Genomic DNA, 16,682 nt, shown 5'->3' with positions numbered 1-16,682 from the left:
CAATGTGTGTGTATTTGAGTGGGGGAATGTAAGTTTTTACCTTTTGAAGCAATGTGCTGAAGTTAGGACCCAGCAAGTGTCAATGAGAGTTGCTCCACACACCAGCCTCCCATCACCTTTGGATCCTCGTAAACGAATAGCGGCCTGCCACGGCCAGCCACCCCTGTAAACACAATCACACAGCCAAATCGTACAACAAAAACAGACATTTTTCAATCGCAGATGAATCACAAAATTGCATAAATGAACTGCTGTGCAGAGGCATTGTGTTTCATAAAATATTGAAACCATTAGCACAAAGAAAGAAGTCGTTCTGTTATAAAGTCAGCACATGAGGTCATTGCACCTGAATTTAAATAGTCAGAAATGTCATAAACATTCACATAGACGCCACAGTTAGTTTACATGTGGCTTTGTGAAGTATAAACATGCAACTGTAAACCATCCCTGTGTGTGCATAAATGCAGCAAGAACAAGAGCAATAAAACATCTGCATCTTTGGATCTCTGCCACTCATTAGCCTCAGGTTTGAGCTTTCTCATTCTAATAGGTGAATGGAAACTGGGGAAAAAGTAGTGATGTTTTGTCAGATCTTTTAATGATTTATAACCCATGGCATGTATCATTTATACATAGAAAATATTTACTCTTTACAACCACTGAAACAGCACTAAACAGCAAAAGCACACGCAGGTGACAATTGCTGTTTTTGCAGATAATAATGTCCTCTTTCTCTTTTACAATAATGTGTAATTCATGGGTTCAGAAATGCCTGTTTGAGCAACTACTTCCAATTAAAAGACTATGCAAAAGAATATGTATGCCTGTATATGCATATACATGCAAATGCATGTACAAGCATCGCTACTGCTGTTTTCGGGCTCTACTTACAAACTGTGTGGCAATTGTGCATATGTCAAAAGTAAAACCAGTTGAACTTTGACCAATCGGGGACTTTGCTTTGGTAGTGACGTCTGGGTAGCGTCCTTTTCAAAACACAGAAGTACCAACCATATGAAAATCGGTCATGGAGGACAAATCCATAATTGCCGTTTGTGCCTGGCTGGAATTATTTAACAACAAACGTTCACATATCGGAATAGAGCTGTAAAGGAAAAAACCTGGAGCAAGATTTGCACCACTTCGACATTTTCACACCAAGTCATGCATGAGTTTCGGGTAGCGACAGTCCAGAGTGAACACCGTATGCTGAAAGCGCGTACAAAATCCCACATTTAGCACATTCTTGAATGCACCACACATGCTCAGTAGGATAAGAATTCCCTCTGCTTCAGACTCTCCCTGTCCTGTCAATAATCCCCCATATCCGCCACAGCTTACCTTAGAGAGTTTTCTCCACCTATGATTCGGCGCTGGCGAGTATGGACAAGCCGCAGACCACAAAGTGAGATGGCAGGATCTGCCAGAAACAAAAGACCGAGCATGTGTTGAGGAGGTGGAAGGGAGAGTAATTGCAAAACCTTTCGTACAATCTCAGATTTTGGGTTTGTTAAATATTTAGAATGATCAAGAGCATGATGCTTGAAATTCATCTTATGCTATGACGTTGGAGCTTGAAATCGATGACAAGTTAAATAAATAACTTTAACATTCTGAGCGTGTGCAAATTTTAAGGCTAGTAACCGAACAGACAAAACATCCTTATACATTGCTGTCCATTTTGATGAAAACCCAATAGAAGTAGGTGAATGAGTCACATCGTATAGTCTAGAAAAAGTAGGGTTTCTTACAGATAATAATAAACAAGATGAGGCCGCTCAGATAATTGCTCAGATAAAAATGTAACTAATGGAAGAAAGCTTCTTACTTGTTATGTAACAGCTTGAAGGTATGATTTCTTTTTTTAAGTGTGAAAAGCATGGAATAATAGCAAACTCTGCATTTCAATAATAAATCAAATCTAATGTTACACATTTTACATCTTTTCTAAAATCTGGAAGCTCTAACAACAGAAAAAAAACAAGCAGAAAGACAATTGTAACCCAATGTGGCAAAGTAGAAGTTTTGTAATCACAGATTTCCTTAGGTACCGTAAATGCAAAATAAACTAGTATTGCAATAAAATTTAATTAGTAAATTAAGGAACTATATATGAATAAATGATCATTGAATCCAACCACCGCAGCCTGTGAGGAATGGCAGGAGGTTACAGAAAGCACTTTGTGAGCCAGTCCTAAAATGCAGCGGGCAGTAAGCAGCAATAACTCAGCTAACTCATTTTACCATCTGCTCATACACTCTTACTGAAGCCCCTGACTTTGTGCCAAACGCCTTACCTCTTCCTTTCCCCGCAGTCGGTTGTTTCTCATTAAGTTTTTTTGGTGCACAGCTAACGTTGGCAGTGTTTGCTAAACATATTATGGTTTGACTAGAACTCCGTATAAATCAACAGAGTTGGGTTTCACTTAAGTGGAGGGGTGGGGGGTGGGGGGGTTCCATACCCCGATCTGACTAACCTTTGGCCTCTTTGGTGCTGTGCTGCGGTTCACCATAGTCACAAATGACTCCAGCATCCTCGCTGTGGCGACAGTTGTGTGTGCCGGGCATTTGTTTGATGCAGTCTGCTATTGAACGCTCGTCACCGATGCAATTCACGTTGTCCATGTGGATAGGGCCCGTCCCTTCGCCAAAGTATGCCATCAAGCGTGCTTTAGCGGCACCACTAGGAAAAACAGACATTTCATTTGAACAGCTTTCTCAATTATGTGGATTACAAAGAAAATCCTAGAATCTTCTATGCAAACGGACAAAACAACTTAAAAAATGAAGAGTATCATAAAGAATAAAGAAGTTATGGGTTGGCCTGCAGGGTTAAGATGAGGTCAGACTGTACTTCATTCTGGGACATGATATCAGCTATGCTTGTATTACCGCCTCACCTTTGACTTTAAGCTACAAACAGCTCCTTTTCACATTTCCCATGAGACCATAGGCTTGGGGTGTGTGGACTAGCTGATTTCGATTATGATTGATAGATAACTGAAAGAGACTGGCTTATAAGTTCATTGGGTGACAACTTTTCTAACCAGACTCACCCGTTGGGAGTCCCATGTCTCTAACTATGACAGATTAAGTGTTACATCTATGTCTCCTATAGCTCCCTGGGCAGTACTTAGTATGCAGAGGGTGAACCTTCAAATCAGCTGGATCTGAGCCTAGAAACTGACATAATGTCTGCTTGATGTGCTTCTGTGGAAATACATAAAAACACTGCAGCAGTTGTTAAATTGCAATACCATCTGATATAAGTACAAAGTTAAAAAATAATAGAAAAAAAAAGAGCAAAGTAGTTCATTTTGGACAGCAGTTAGCTAAAAGATGTCAAGGTTTGAAAATTCTGCAAAATAATGTTATAAAAACTTGAATTGTGACATTTTTACAAAAATCCTGTCTTTTCTTGAGTTAACAAGCTCCACATTTCTATAAATAAATACTTTAAATGTGAAGATTTTGCCTTTTTTCTTTGCTTTGTTTGATCTCAGTTATGTTTTCTAGCTTCTGTTTTGTGTTTTTCCCCCCATGTCACAGTCTCACCTGGTTTCAACAGATGATTACCCACAGCTGACCTAATTTAAGATAATTATGCTCAGTATATTTATGCTCATCTGCGGCCCTGGCCCACTTTCTGTTTCATTTGTTTCATGGTCATGTCATGCTTGTACTGTGGCTCTTCATGAGAGTTTTAAGTTCCTGAAATTACTTTGGATCCTCCACTTCCTGACCAAACAATACTTGGAAATTGAAAAGTCATTCAATAAGATACAATCACTCTGAATTCCAAAAGTGCTACTTTTTGTGGACACAGGGTAGTAAAAGACTGACTTTAAACAAAAAAAAAACTTTAATAAGTTGAATAAAAAAGATCTTGAAATTGTTTGTTAAAATAAAAGCATAAAAACGTCATGTGGCTTTTCTTATTACAGCTTAATTCAAAAACCAGCATCATAAAAACAAAACTCTCACACAAAATCCAAAGAGGCATGAACTGGCCTGCCTAGAATCCAGACCTGGCATACGTTTAAAACATTTGTCTCTATAAAATTGAGTTCAGCACTGCTGATGAAGTGAAATTGCCCCATTATGGGATTAAGAAAGTCCTATCCTGGAAAAAAAAAGCAAGTGTTTTTTTTCTTTTTCTTTTTTTTTACAAAACCCCAAAGGTTCAGAAAAGCCCAAACTTAATAACTATTTTGAATATGTTTTGCCCCTTGATGGCACAGTGTTCTTTTCTCAGTGTTAAAAAAATTGTAGCACACATGTTAGTTAAATTCAGCCTTACTTGAGAATGTTTGAGTTACTTGATCACCATTGGAAACACTTCTGTCCCTTTGGGTCCGTGCTATACATTGAGAAAACAGTGTCCACACCCTGCGTGACCCACAATTATCATCCTAACATGCCTTTTACACATGTCCAACAAATTCCTTAACTCTCTCATTCTCATGCAATCCAGATGTCTCTTTTGTCCATATGATTGACATGACTGTCACAAAAATAGGGGACTTGTAGGAGGACAACTAGGTATCAAAAGGAGACAACCAGACACAGTTTAGATCATCAGGTAATGCAGTTGGAAATATGTCAGAGATAGGCTAATAAAACCTAGAGGAAAAAATATTATAATAAAAAGTTGCCTATTTATGTGATTTGAAAGAAAAATCTGTAGTTTCTTCATTGTCAGCCAACTTGAAAACTAAAGACATGTGTGATGAAGCCAGAGGTGAAAACAGAAGTTTACAGATGACGACAAAAGACAGACTAACAGACAGACAATCGGGGGCTGAGCACAAGACATGAAAAAAAAAAAAAACCTTTGAGACTGTGATGGATTACACAAGCAGAGAAGAGAGTCTGGATTCACTTAAGTGTGTAGAGTGATCACATTGCAAAACCACAAACCATAATAGTTTTCCTCATGATTTTGAGCTCTTTTCCAGCATTCTGATCAGAACAAATGCTTAAGACATGGAAAATGGAAGGAAATGCCTTCAAATCAAGGTAAAGGCAAAAAAAAAAGATTATCTTTGTGAAAAATTGAGGAAACTCAAAGACCCACTAAAAAATGTGTTTTTAACATATTTTTGTGGCATTTTTACCATGATGGACATAATGTAAAAATTAAGCTCAAAATTGTATTTTTAAGCATTTTTTTTTCTTCAAATCGTTGAACCAGGAGCAGACAAAAAATGCAATTTGAAAAAGCTTTTAGGTGTGATGTAGAACTAACAATCGGCGGCCATAAGCTCCCTGCTTCCGCCACATTTCTAGGCATCCACTTCTCTAATGCCGACTAGATCCTCGTCCTAGCTGGCATCCAGGTAATTGCATCCTAAATTCCTTTTTTTCATTGATATTTCCTTTCATAATTTGACACATTAGATCATCCTGAGTAGGATTGTGATTTTACTCAAGCGCACTTACGCGCTCAGCTAGATTTCTTTTTGTCCAAATTTCACCAACTTTTTAAAGCAGACGAAATTGCAAAATCCTATTTAACTCTGTTAACTTCACCTTGCACACACTCAGAATTCTGAGTCAACCAAACCTTTGTGTTTTGGAGCATGCAGGGAAACCAGAGAGGCAGGAGAAAGCCCATGCATGAGCAATGTAAAACCACAAACTTCTTGTTGTGAGATGACGTTGCTGACAACCCCACTGTGCATTCGTGCGCACAAAGCCGCAAGTTTGAACTGCGCTCTTCTTTCTCCTCTCTGCTGCTTCTAAAGTAGCCACATACAGCCAGTCCCCTTTATGCAAACTTACTATGAATGCAAAAGTGCAAGTTATTTTATTAAGATCTGCTTTGAACACTAATAGAAGATGAATTGAATACAATTTCTCTGGTTTGCTGACTTTTTGACTGATAATAGGTTTGCAGCGCTTGGACTTAGAAACTAAACAGACACCAAAGATCATGCTTGAAAATTTCTCATTGCACCGGATAATTATTACCAGAGCTTATGAATATAAACATAACAGCCCTGCATCAAAAAAGCTCTAGAAGAATCATCCATTCTTCTTATACATCCACTTGATTCTATTCATGGAGCAAGAAAAGCTTATCTCACATGTCATCCAGATGAAAGGAGATGTCCTAGACAGCATTAAGCTATTCCAGCAGCTCTTGCTTATCTTTTATCACTCTGAAACATTTTGTTCATTTTTGTTTTCTATACCACAAATTCTTGGGTTCTGATGGAGTGTTTTCTTTTATCTATTCTATAAGTCACTCCGACAGTTCTCTTTGGCTGCCAGTGCTGGGAGAGGCTTGACAGACCTTTGTGACGTCAAAACATAAGGTATGTCAGGCATTAGGATGTCAGTGCCACCTTATGTTTATATCCACAAGGGGTGAAAACAACACCTACAATCTTCTTTTACTTTCACCTGCAGTGGTCCTGTGAGAACAAGCCAGGTTTCAATAACAACCAAAAACAAGGAGAGATTTGTAATTTGCCATGCGCATTTCATTTGCACTTTTATCTAAGCTCCAACAAATGCATGAGGCAAGGACACAAAAACACTTAGAAATGTCATACCTGTATCCCAACTGTCTGCAGACAACCTCAGCGTCTTGATCAGTCCACCCATCATCACAGACAGTGCCCCACTGACCGAACAGGTAGAGCTCAACACGCCCTTCTCTGGAGCTTTCTCCCCCCGCAAGCCTTACCCGTAAACCTGAAAGCAAATAGACAATTCAAATATTGGACCACATTAAGTCCTGCTGTGATCTTTTTTTGTTTTTCTTTTTACTGTAGATTTAAATTATGACACAAAGAAACTTGATGGACTGGCAATAGTCACTTTAAGTGCAGTGAAGTCCCAAATAACTACATTTTTGCCCTTTTTATGTATCTATATGATTTTCTTTATGGAGATTTTTTGTGAATTTTGTTTCATAAATTTGCCCACAAATCAAACCAACTAATGTGAATGTAAAAAAATATTCAAAGTGGCTATGATGCAATCAGCTTTTTTTATAGGGCAAGGTCAAACTATGGCTGCTGAAACAAAGTCAAAGACCCAAGTCATGACCAGAATTAAAGGATTTTTTCCCTGTCCTGGTTGACTTTGTTTTACTGATCCAAAAGTGGGTGAGAATATACCTGCCAGTGCTGTAACAAAAGTTCAACCCAGCATGTAGAGTTATAGATATTAGGTAAGGAAAAAAACACACCCTTCATTTTACAGGAGTTTTTTTCTCTTTTAAAGACAACTGTAATTACTGTGTATGATCTCCATGTCTGCAGTCAGCCATCAACATGGCACCTGCATGCATTTCTAGATACATATTTGTGCTTTCATATCAACTGATATAGCACATAATCTGAGGTTTAATTTCACGATAGCTTGCGGAAAAAATCCTGTTTTCTAAAATACTAATTCAAGTCAGCATTAGGGCCTGAAATAGAAAAGTAAACACTCATAAATTCTTAACAAACTTGATTGTCCTGTTAATCGTGTCTCCAAAACGTAAGACATGTACGCACTTGTCCTGTTCAGAGAGCATAATTATTTTGTTTTTTTTGCTTTGTTTTTTTCCCTGAAAAAAACCAAAGCAATGTCAGTTCCTGAATGTTGACATGTGTTCTGTTCAGCTGTAAGGCCACAATGTTCAGAATGTGTATTCCAACGTTTCATAATCTCTTTCTCCTGTTTTTTATAGCTTTTATTGAGTTATTATTGCTTTACCAACATATGCTTACACAGACACACATACATTAATTGTGTTTGAATGTACAATAACGTGTGGATTATCAGTTTACACCTTCACTAACCTGATTATTATATAAAAAAAAAAGGAATGGCTGAACTTGAACAACCTTTATATCCTCCACCAGCTAAATTAATCCAAATCATTATTATGTTTTAAAAAGTTTGTTTTTTTATGTACCTCTAAAGGGAGTTATTGTTTTGAGGTTGTATGTTATAAATAATCAGCATGACTAAAATCTCAAATTCAACCAGTCACCTTTTTTTAAGCCCACAGGAAAAAAAAACTCTCAACCAAAGGCGACACATGGTGTTTACTGATTAATATTGAACATACATCAAACTCTTTTCCAAAATCCATTTTTTTTGTTTCTCTCCCTCATAATTGCATGCCAACTTAATCACATCTATCTTGACTGATGTGATTCAAGCAGTGCAGCGTATCTAAGTATACCCCACGTCTGGTCAAAGCCATTACAACTTTACATCTAAAGTTGTCACAATTAATTGCAGTGAGTTGCCAATAGAAGCTTATGAGGGCAGGTTAAGGAAGTTAATAATACTTTATGACATGAACGCTTGGTTTGGATTGGTTGTTGGAAGTTGATATTTATCTAAGTATTTAAAATATCATGCTGGTAATAAAAAAAATAATGTGGAGGCAGTATGTATTAAATAAAACCTTTACAAGTTCACAATCATGCACATGCAAAACCGTGGAACAAACAAATTCAAACAAATGTGAAAATGATAGAACAGAAAGATTAAGAGTTCAGACTGGCTTCATCTGTTTCATTTTTCATTGTGTATACGCCCGTCCTTTTCAAAAGCATTTTTGTTTTTCACAAACCTTCAAAGATAAAAAAAATATGAGCAATGTCACGTGCATTGAAAGAATACATGAATAGAATATTTGTGTGAGGATAGTCATTTGACCTTTGTCTAAATGCCCCAACCAACTAATGAAGTAAGTATTTTATCAGAAGAACCTCTTAAAAACACAAAGGCATATTTTGTTGCATTAGTCAAACGCATCCGTACAGCAAAAATGACAAGAAGATATACTTTTATCTCCCACGTTGCTTCATATGTGTTTAGTCTGACTGGATTACTGCTGGTGTCTGAAAATTTCAGTCACCCCAGTGACAAAAGATGCGATGATTCCCCCCTGCCACCCTCCAAAATCTGCATGTCTACTATTATATAAAAGTATATAAATACATGTATATCAATTACAAAACTATATAGGGATTTTTTTTCTCTTCTACGTTTTCCTTGTTAAGATTTGGTAAAGCAAGTTTACCACTGTCAAAATGACTTTACAGGCAGCCCAGTTGTTAAGACTAGAGCAACTGACACGGCACGAACCACTGACACTTGCACTTATGACTTCATCTTCTGCGTGTCTGCCTAGTAAGATGAGATCCAACTGAGAGTACATTTAAACTAGCAGATATCTAAGAAACAGATTTCAGGTCATCTTGGATTTCCATGACTCTTCAAACATGGGGAAAATATAGTTTCTTTTATTGCTCCTTCCATTTCTCATCACCTGCAATGTAAAGGGGGAAGCCTGGCCTTCTACAGTTCATTAAACCCTGCTTTCAAACTAATTTAACAACAACATCCTCAGCAACTCCTGTCATTTTCCTCTTTTTTTGTGAAATTAAAAAAAAAAGTTTTTGTAAAATATAGTGCCTTAAAATATTTTGTGAGGCCACATCTGCTTGTAGTTTCTGAGTTAAAAGGGCCAGATGGCAGACTCTAATACTTTATTGTCTCCAAAGCAGCCAACAAAGTACCAGCAAGAAGATATTGACCAGAGGATGAGGTCAAGAGGTGAGTGCTGTTTGGAGCTAGAGATCGTTAAAAATAACTTAGCCTCATATTAATTTCAGCCATAAATACCAGGCCATACGTGTAATGACCACAGAAGGTAAAATGAAAAAAAGTGATTCCAAAGGAAAGCTCACTTCTGTGCATTTTTTAAAAGGTAGAAACAAAAGATCAAAATCTAAATCAACTTTCCAAATGTATTGATAAAAAATTGTCTATACTTACACAGCACTTTACTACCTTCTTAGAAGGCCCAAAGAGCTTTGCAGTCACAGTTTCATTCACCCCATACACATTCACAATTTGATAGTGGCACCGCTGCTGAACACTGGCAATAACTTATAAATTCACAGTCTTGCTCAACACTTTGACACATGGGCAGGCAAGGTGGGAACCGAACATGCTATATTCAAATCAGGGGTTGACTGCTCTACCTGTGCACTGCAGTCACCCAAACAAACAAATACATTTTATTTTAAATCAGAGCTATAACAAAATTAAACATAGTTTTTTGTCAAAGTAATTTTATGAGACTTGCTGAGCTTTTTTTTGTTGTTGTTTTTTTTAACCAGTCACACTTTGTGTGAGACTCATGGTGTTTTCAGAGTGGAAAAGCCAGTTGTTCCTGGCTGAGTCCATTACGTTCTAAACCTTGGTCTGTAGTCAGACTGCCTTTAAGCGGACTATTCTATTACGAAACAAAACTTACAAGCAAAAGCAAATGACTACAGATCTCTTTAGTCATTGGCCAGAAAACTACAAGGTCGGGGCAGAAAGAAATCATGCAGTTCCTATGCTTTGCAGTCCTTGTCTGGAATTTTTCATAGATGGAAGATTTGTTCTGGATTATCGGGGGAAATAAACTCTGGTTCACTTTAAGTGAACTAAATGTGTTCAGTCTAAATACACCCTCAGGGTGTTGTGCATTACAAGGCTGCATCAACATGCTGGCCAGTGACTTTCACTTTTATTTTTTTTTTAGAACATTTTTACCTTGTCTTTTTAAAAACTATTTTACTCTTTCATTTTAAACATTAAGATGTTTATCTTAGTCTGTCTAGTTTAGTTTAGCCATTTCCTTTTGAATTCTATGACTTCATTTTCTTTATGATTCCATGTTTATTAGAAAGCCCATTGAGACTACTATTGTTGTAATATTGGGCTATATAAATAAAATTGAATTGAATTAAACTATTACTTGACACATTTATTTCTTAACCATGTGATGGACTGGCAACCTGTCTAGGGTGCATCCCGCTTTTGCCCAACAGTAGCTAGGATAGGTTCCAGCAACCCTGTGACCCCCAAAAAGGGTTGAGCAGAATTAGAGCATAGGTGGATATTCATATTTTTTGTTATCTGTGCCACAAATGTTTTCATATTGCCTATCTCATATGGTGGTTAGATTTAATGATTTCCCTCAAGTGTGCATGTGACCTCTCCAATACAGAGAGTAGTGAATATCGCTTATCACATGAACTTACTTTACCTCAGCATAAGTTTGTAAGGTCTTAGGTTTCAGGCATAGTTACATCATCAGGCTTTTTTGTTGGTTTAGGAACCATCGAGAATTACTCAAACAGAACGACAGGGTGCTATCTTACTAGCTGGAAGACTCTCTCCATTGATCTCAGGATTGCATGCAATGTGCACATCCTCCTGGTGTGAGCAATCATGGCAAAGCCACTCCCTTCTGCTGCACAACAGTAGGCTGGGCTCTTTTCCGGTGCAGTTCACATCATCTAGAAGAATGGGACCTGACCCCACCCCAAAGCGTGGGCCTGGAGGTATGTCTGGCCCTTCAAGAAGGAGAGTTTCGCCAGTCCTGCAAGAGATAAGTGCCCACAAGTTAAAAATGTGCTCTACCCTTAAGTAAGATGCATGAGCATTTTTCAGTACCTGTAACCGAGCTGACGACACACCACCTGTGAGTTAGACTTAGTCCAGCCATCATCACAAACTGTCCCCCACTGACCCTGGTAGAAGATTTCCAGACGGCCCTCGTGACTACCTGCACCTCCAACCAACCTGGTGGCACCATCTGAAGAGAATGAGCAGAGCAGGAAAGCAGTAGAAGACCCTTTGTCTAAACATTTATTTCAAAATCCAACTAATTAGTAAAGTCAGATCATGACATGATATTCTATGAAAAGAAAATGTGAAATTTCAAAACAAAAAAACATTTCATAAAAGCAAAGTCATAAAATCCCATTTTTGCATCTCTTCACTGGCTCCCAGTTCGCTTACGCATTGATTTTAAAATTCTCCTATTTGTTTTTAAATGTCTCCATGGACTCGCCCCAAAATATCTGTCTGACCTGATTCAGGTGTACAATCCCCCCCGCTCCCTTAGGTCAACAAATCAGACACAGCTGGTCGTCTCAAAGACCAGGAGAAAACTGAGAGGTGACCGAGCCTTCTCAGTCTTCGGACCAAAAATCTGGAACGAATTGCCCCTGTACCTCAGACAGATAAACTCACTCAGTATTTTTAAATCTGCTCTTAAAACATATTTTTTCACTTTGGCTTTTAACTGAGTTGGAATCCGGACCTATTTTATGTGTTTTATGCTTTATATTTTCATTTGCTTTTATTAATTTTTGTATTGTTCAGCACTTTGGTGAACCTTGTTCTGTTTAAAGTGCTTTATAAATAAAGTTGAGTTGAGTTGAGTTGAAAATCAAAATTTAAAATTTTGAGATTTTTCTTACTTTTTGGTTTCTACGCTAATAAAGCGGTTTAGGTTTTTTCTTTTTTTTTTGACACTTGATTCATTAATACACTTTTCACCTTGACATTGTGCTTTAGGGCATGAAGAGGTATTCTCTAAAATGTTGGTGTTGTTAGTGTCTGCATACCTGTCTGAAGCTGCAAAAAACAATCCAGCAGGCATAGACTATAGCTTCAAAGATTCCTATTTGTATCTACTTCTCAGTTAATTTTTTCAAACTTCCTCCCCAACATATAATGTACATCTTTTCACTTCAAAAATTAGTATCAGGTCTCTCTCCTGATTCATTTTGCACAGAAAACTGATCAAACTCAGCATCTTTAAGCATGATCATACTTCAACCTCATTGCACGTATCACATGTTCTTCAGGAGTGGTGAAATACCTGTAAGGGGGTGGCAAGACACTCCCGCATCCTCCGAGTGCAGACAGTTGTGTTCTCCCCACGCACTTTTTGTGCACTGCTCCAGAGAGAGCTCATTGCCTGTGCAACGCACCTCATCCAACCACACGCGACCTGAGCTTTTGCCAAAATGTGCCTGGCCCCATGCTTTGGCTGCACCACTACAGAAATAAATAAATAAGGCAAAACAATAATAGAAAGTAAGAATAAATAGCTTATAGTTCTTTTTTTTCTCCAGAGAAATGGCTCAACAGTGCAGACATTATACACACATGTGCAGAGCATATACTGTTGCTACGTATGCGTGTGTGTTTGCTACTAGTATTCATTCAGGAACAATGAGTCCGATTCACTGTTTGACCCCAGATGTTCTTTACAGCTGACTCTTCTGTGTGTGTGTCTGAATGGAAGGAATACTTGTCATAGTTCTGGAAACTGAGGGAGAGAAAGACGATTTGACACCCACATCAACTGATTTCTGCTTAATTCTACTACTATCATGCCTTTTTTTTTATTTCAAGCAAAAAAAAACAATTGTTTCGCAATTATTGGTTGACATTATACATTTTGTGTGTGAGTACGGATCTTTGTGCGAGTTTTGCTGTTGGATCTTCACCTTAGCCCTAGCTGTCGACACACCACTTCTGCATCACTGTCATCCCATTGATCATCACATATGGAACCCCACTGCCCTGCATGGAAGACTTCAACTGTGCCCTCTGACTCGGATTCCCCTCCAATCAGCCGCATAGGAAGTGTCACAACAGCTGCAGTGCAAACAAGAATTCAAGTTTAAACACATTTCCCAAAAAATGCTATCTGTGAAATATTCAATGACTGTATATAAGAACTGGAAGGAGTGAGTGTGACGTCACCCATCCAAATTAAGCCAATTCAGTCCCCATTTATTTTTGCGCTATGGATGCCGCCGTGTTGGAACCAGAGAAAATCAATAAGTAGTGATTGACCTTAATCGGTCTGCGTCATCGTTCCTATGGCAACCATTCTCGCCAATCAAGAATGAGCTTGTTGGAAGTCCACACCCATACCATTTGAAAGCGGGCTCAGAAGGGTTTGTCGATCAAACATTTTGAACGTTCGTCATGAGACCACAGTCTTTGATCGAGGCATCTGATTGGTCAGTTCATAACTTGAATGACTCGCGTTCCAGAAAAAATACCATGAAAAAAAAGAGGATTAACAAGAACATGTTAAAAAAAAGGTATACGAGCAAAAATGGTTATTCTGACAAAAATAATGACTGAGTAATAGCTGTTTATTTATCACTAAAAGTCCATGTGAGTTTGGCTTCTTGGAACCAGTAGGTTCTTCCTGTTTGGAACACCAGAGGATGGAGTCACTCAGTCCGGTTCTCATATACAGTCAAAAAAATAAAACACATAGTGCACTTTAAAAAAAAACTATTTTAAATCACATTTTCGAAGAGTTGTTGAAATTGTAGCAGATTCAAAGAATAAACCTATTTATCTCAGTTTCAGTCATGAAAATCTCGAGTCTCGGATTTAATTATTTCAAATCAGACTTGTCTACTTTTCTGTTGGATGCAGGTAACAGCTGCAGCGGTTAAACACTCCTCTCCATTCCAGGTACTCTTGGAACAATGGAGTAAGTCTGGCTCTTCTCCTCGGCAATGGACTTCCTTCCAGTGAATTCTGGTCTTGCTTGTGCGGAAAAGAGGAACTGCACGGGCGCGTCCCGAGATCCTGGAGGTGAATTGACAGTTGGTGAGACACTAACGCTCATGTGGAGGCCTTATTGAAATTTTGAAACAAAATATTAACAGTAAAAAAACTCTGCCAATGGTAAAGCAGATTTTTTATTCATAGTGGCAGCCTGTTAAATGACTTGTTTGATCATGATGTCCAAATACAGAACCGTCAAAGTCTCCAGTTCTTCAACTGTGGAGCATGTGTAAGTCATCAGTAGGAATTCCAGCTGACTTATGGCTAACATTTGACCTATATCGTTTCCACCGTATACTTTATTGACTCCTGTCCACATGCTGGGATGACTGCACACAAAGCTGTGTTTCGTGCCAGAGAGCAGGCCAGCACAAGTGTTGGACAACATGTGCAATAAGTGTGTCTCTGTTGTTGATGAAAGCACTGCTCGGAAAATGACTGCACCCTACTCTGTGAAGACTGCAGATATGTAGGGCCTGTCTGCAAATATCTCTTGAAACATATGTCGATATGATGACATCCCAAGATCACTAATACACCCAGTGTGAAGCAGAGAGACGTAGAAAGAGAAGGAGCTTGTAAATACCTGAATACCTGATTCTAAAGGTTTTTCAAACCTCTGGAAAGAATAAAGGAAGAATACAAAGGTCACACAGAAAAGTACAGAGACTTTGCAGAAAAATGGAGGGGAGTGCCTTTAAGGTTAGTAAGTGTGGTTAACATCAATGGTATTCCCATCACTCCGTCAGGCCTCAATATGCCGTTACAGTTTGAGTCTGTGCAGCAGATGGTCAGTGTGCTTGCACCTGTGTTTCACAGCACGAGTGAGAGGAGCAGGCAAGCAGAGCAAAGCAAACAGGAGACATGTGAGCACATGTGTGCTCGCCCTCTTACCCTTCGTCGAGCTGTCTGCAAACCACAGCAGCGTCTTCATCCCCCCAGTCGTTGCTGCACACAGACCCCCAAACTCCACCCAGGTATACCTCCACTCTGCCATCTAGCTTTGAACGCCCACCTTGCAGGCGCACAGAGCCTGAGGTGAAAGAAAAGTTTAAGAAAAGAGAAAATCTGAGACAAAAATTTGAAGAAAAAACCCAGAAGACTTTAAAAAAACAAAAAAGACAAATTGATTTGTATGCAAATGCTTTCAATCAAGCATGTTTTCATTCCCAATAAACAATCCAAAACAGGAAAGAGGATTTTTTATTTTTTATGTAAAGATGACATGCTGTGAGTCACTGACTGAAACAACACAAACATCAACCGAAAGAGCCTGTAAATGTCTGCAAAATGTCTTCATTGAGAATCCTGTCAGCAGATCTTTGGACACAGAAGCACTCAGGTTCATTAACTCATAAGAAACCATTCGTCTTTAAAAATTAAATTATGTGGGATATACCACAGACCAAGTGAACCACAGAACACATTTAATGTTTCTGTTGCACTGATGTCACCGTAGGTTCTTACGGGTTAAAACTCTTCCACTGTACTTGGTGTGTCTACATTTTCCCACTTGCCTTCTTAAAGACTTTTTAGTATGAATAATAAAACTGTATGGACTGACATTTTTTTCAAGCTTACTAAAAATTGTGTTTCATTTTGCTGAGTTTTAAAACCCTGATTGAATTTCTGAATATTTCAAAACTCAATGAAAATGGTTTTTTTTTGTAAATGTCTATGCTTATGATTTATGCCATTGTAATTTTCATTATTACAGTGTTTTGTGTCTTTCTGTAAAGTGAAAATATCAATTCATTCTTGAGCAGCAGCATGTTCTAACTTGTGAGAAAAAATGTTGCAAGCTTTAGTAAGGTTTCAACTGCTTAAAGTAAGCAGTGAGAGTAAAAAAAAAATATTTTTTTTAATAAAGCTTGCAACTGTCTCTAAATTGAAGAAATTTTGTAAACCATGTTCCCTCAAGAAAAAATATGTGTGCATCTCGGCATCAGCACTAAACTGTTTGCATGTTTGTCGTAGATGCAAATGACTTTTAGTAGAAAAACAAAAGTGTTGCTTTCTCACCTGCTGCCTTCATGGGAGATAAATCCGATTCATTAGAATTGTCAGCATGCATGCTTTGTCTGTATTGATCCTGTGCGCAAAAGTTGCACACCTTTGCAAAACCTGTAGAGTGTGGCTGTAGAGTGTGGCCACTCTACAGCCACACTCTTTACACAAGAATAATAATAAACCTGCACGGGCCTTTCTATTGCGCATGCACATCTCCCCCCCCCCCCCCCCCCCCCATATTTGCTTTGATACATATTTTTTAA

The 16,682-nt window shown here is 38.3% G+C and overlaps 1 protein-coding gene across 1 annotated transcript in view; it reads right to left on the bottom strand.

Annotated features, from left to right (window-relative positions):
* Positions 1 to 16,682, bottom strand: part of LOC144990465 (neurotrypsin-like) — a 29,059-nt gene that overhangs the window by 11,806 nt on the left and 571 nt on the right. The window contains exons 2-11 of the mRNA XM_078943886.1: positions 15,304 to 15,442; positions 14,258 to 14,430; positions 13,323 to 13,473; positions 12,689 to 12,867; positions 11,473 to 11,614; positions 11,178 to 11,398; positions 6,561 to 6,702; positions 2,478 to 2,683; positions 1,342 to 1,420; positions 41 to 163 (exon numbers count right to left, since the gene is read on the bottom strand). Coding sequence (XP_078800012.1) covers positions 41 to 163; positions 1,342 to 1,420; positions 2,478 to 2,683; positions 6,561 to 6,702; positions 11,178 to 11,398; positions 11,473 to 11,614; positions 12,689 to 12,867; positions 13,323 to 13,473; positions 14,258 to 14,430; positions 15,304 to 15,442 — 1,555 coding nt within the window. The remainder of the gene's footprint in view (positions 1 to 40; positions 164 to 1,341; positions 1,421 to 2,477; positions 2,684 to 6,560; positions 6,703 to 11,177; positions 11,399 to 11,472; positions 11,615 to 12,688; positions 12,868 to 13,322; positions 13,474 to 14,257; positions 14,431 to 15,303; positions 15,443 to 16,682) is intronic.

Source organism: Oryzias latipes (assembly GCF_053564925.1).
Source record: "Oryzias latipes strain Hd-rR chromosome 1 unlocalized genomic scaffold, Olatipes_Hd-rR_3.1 chr1_Y".
Lineage (NCBI taxonomy): Eukaryota > Metazoa > Chordata > Actinopteri > Beloniformes > Adrianichthyidae > Oryzias > Oryzias latipes.
The sequence above is the reverse complement of the archived record's forward strand: the minus strand, read 5'-3'. Positions and strand labels throughout refer to the sequence as shown.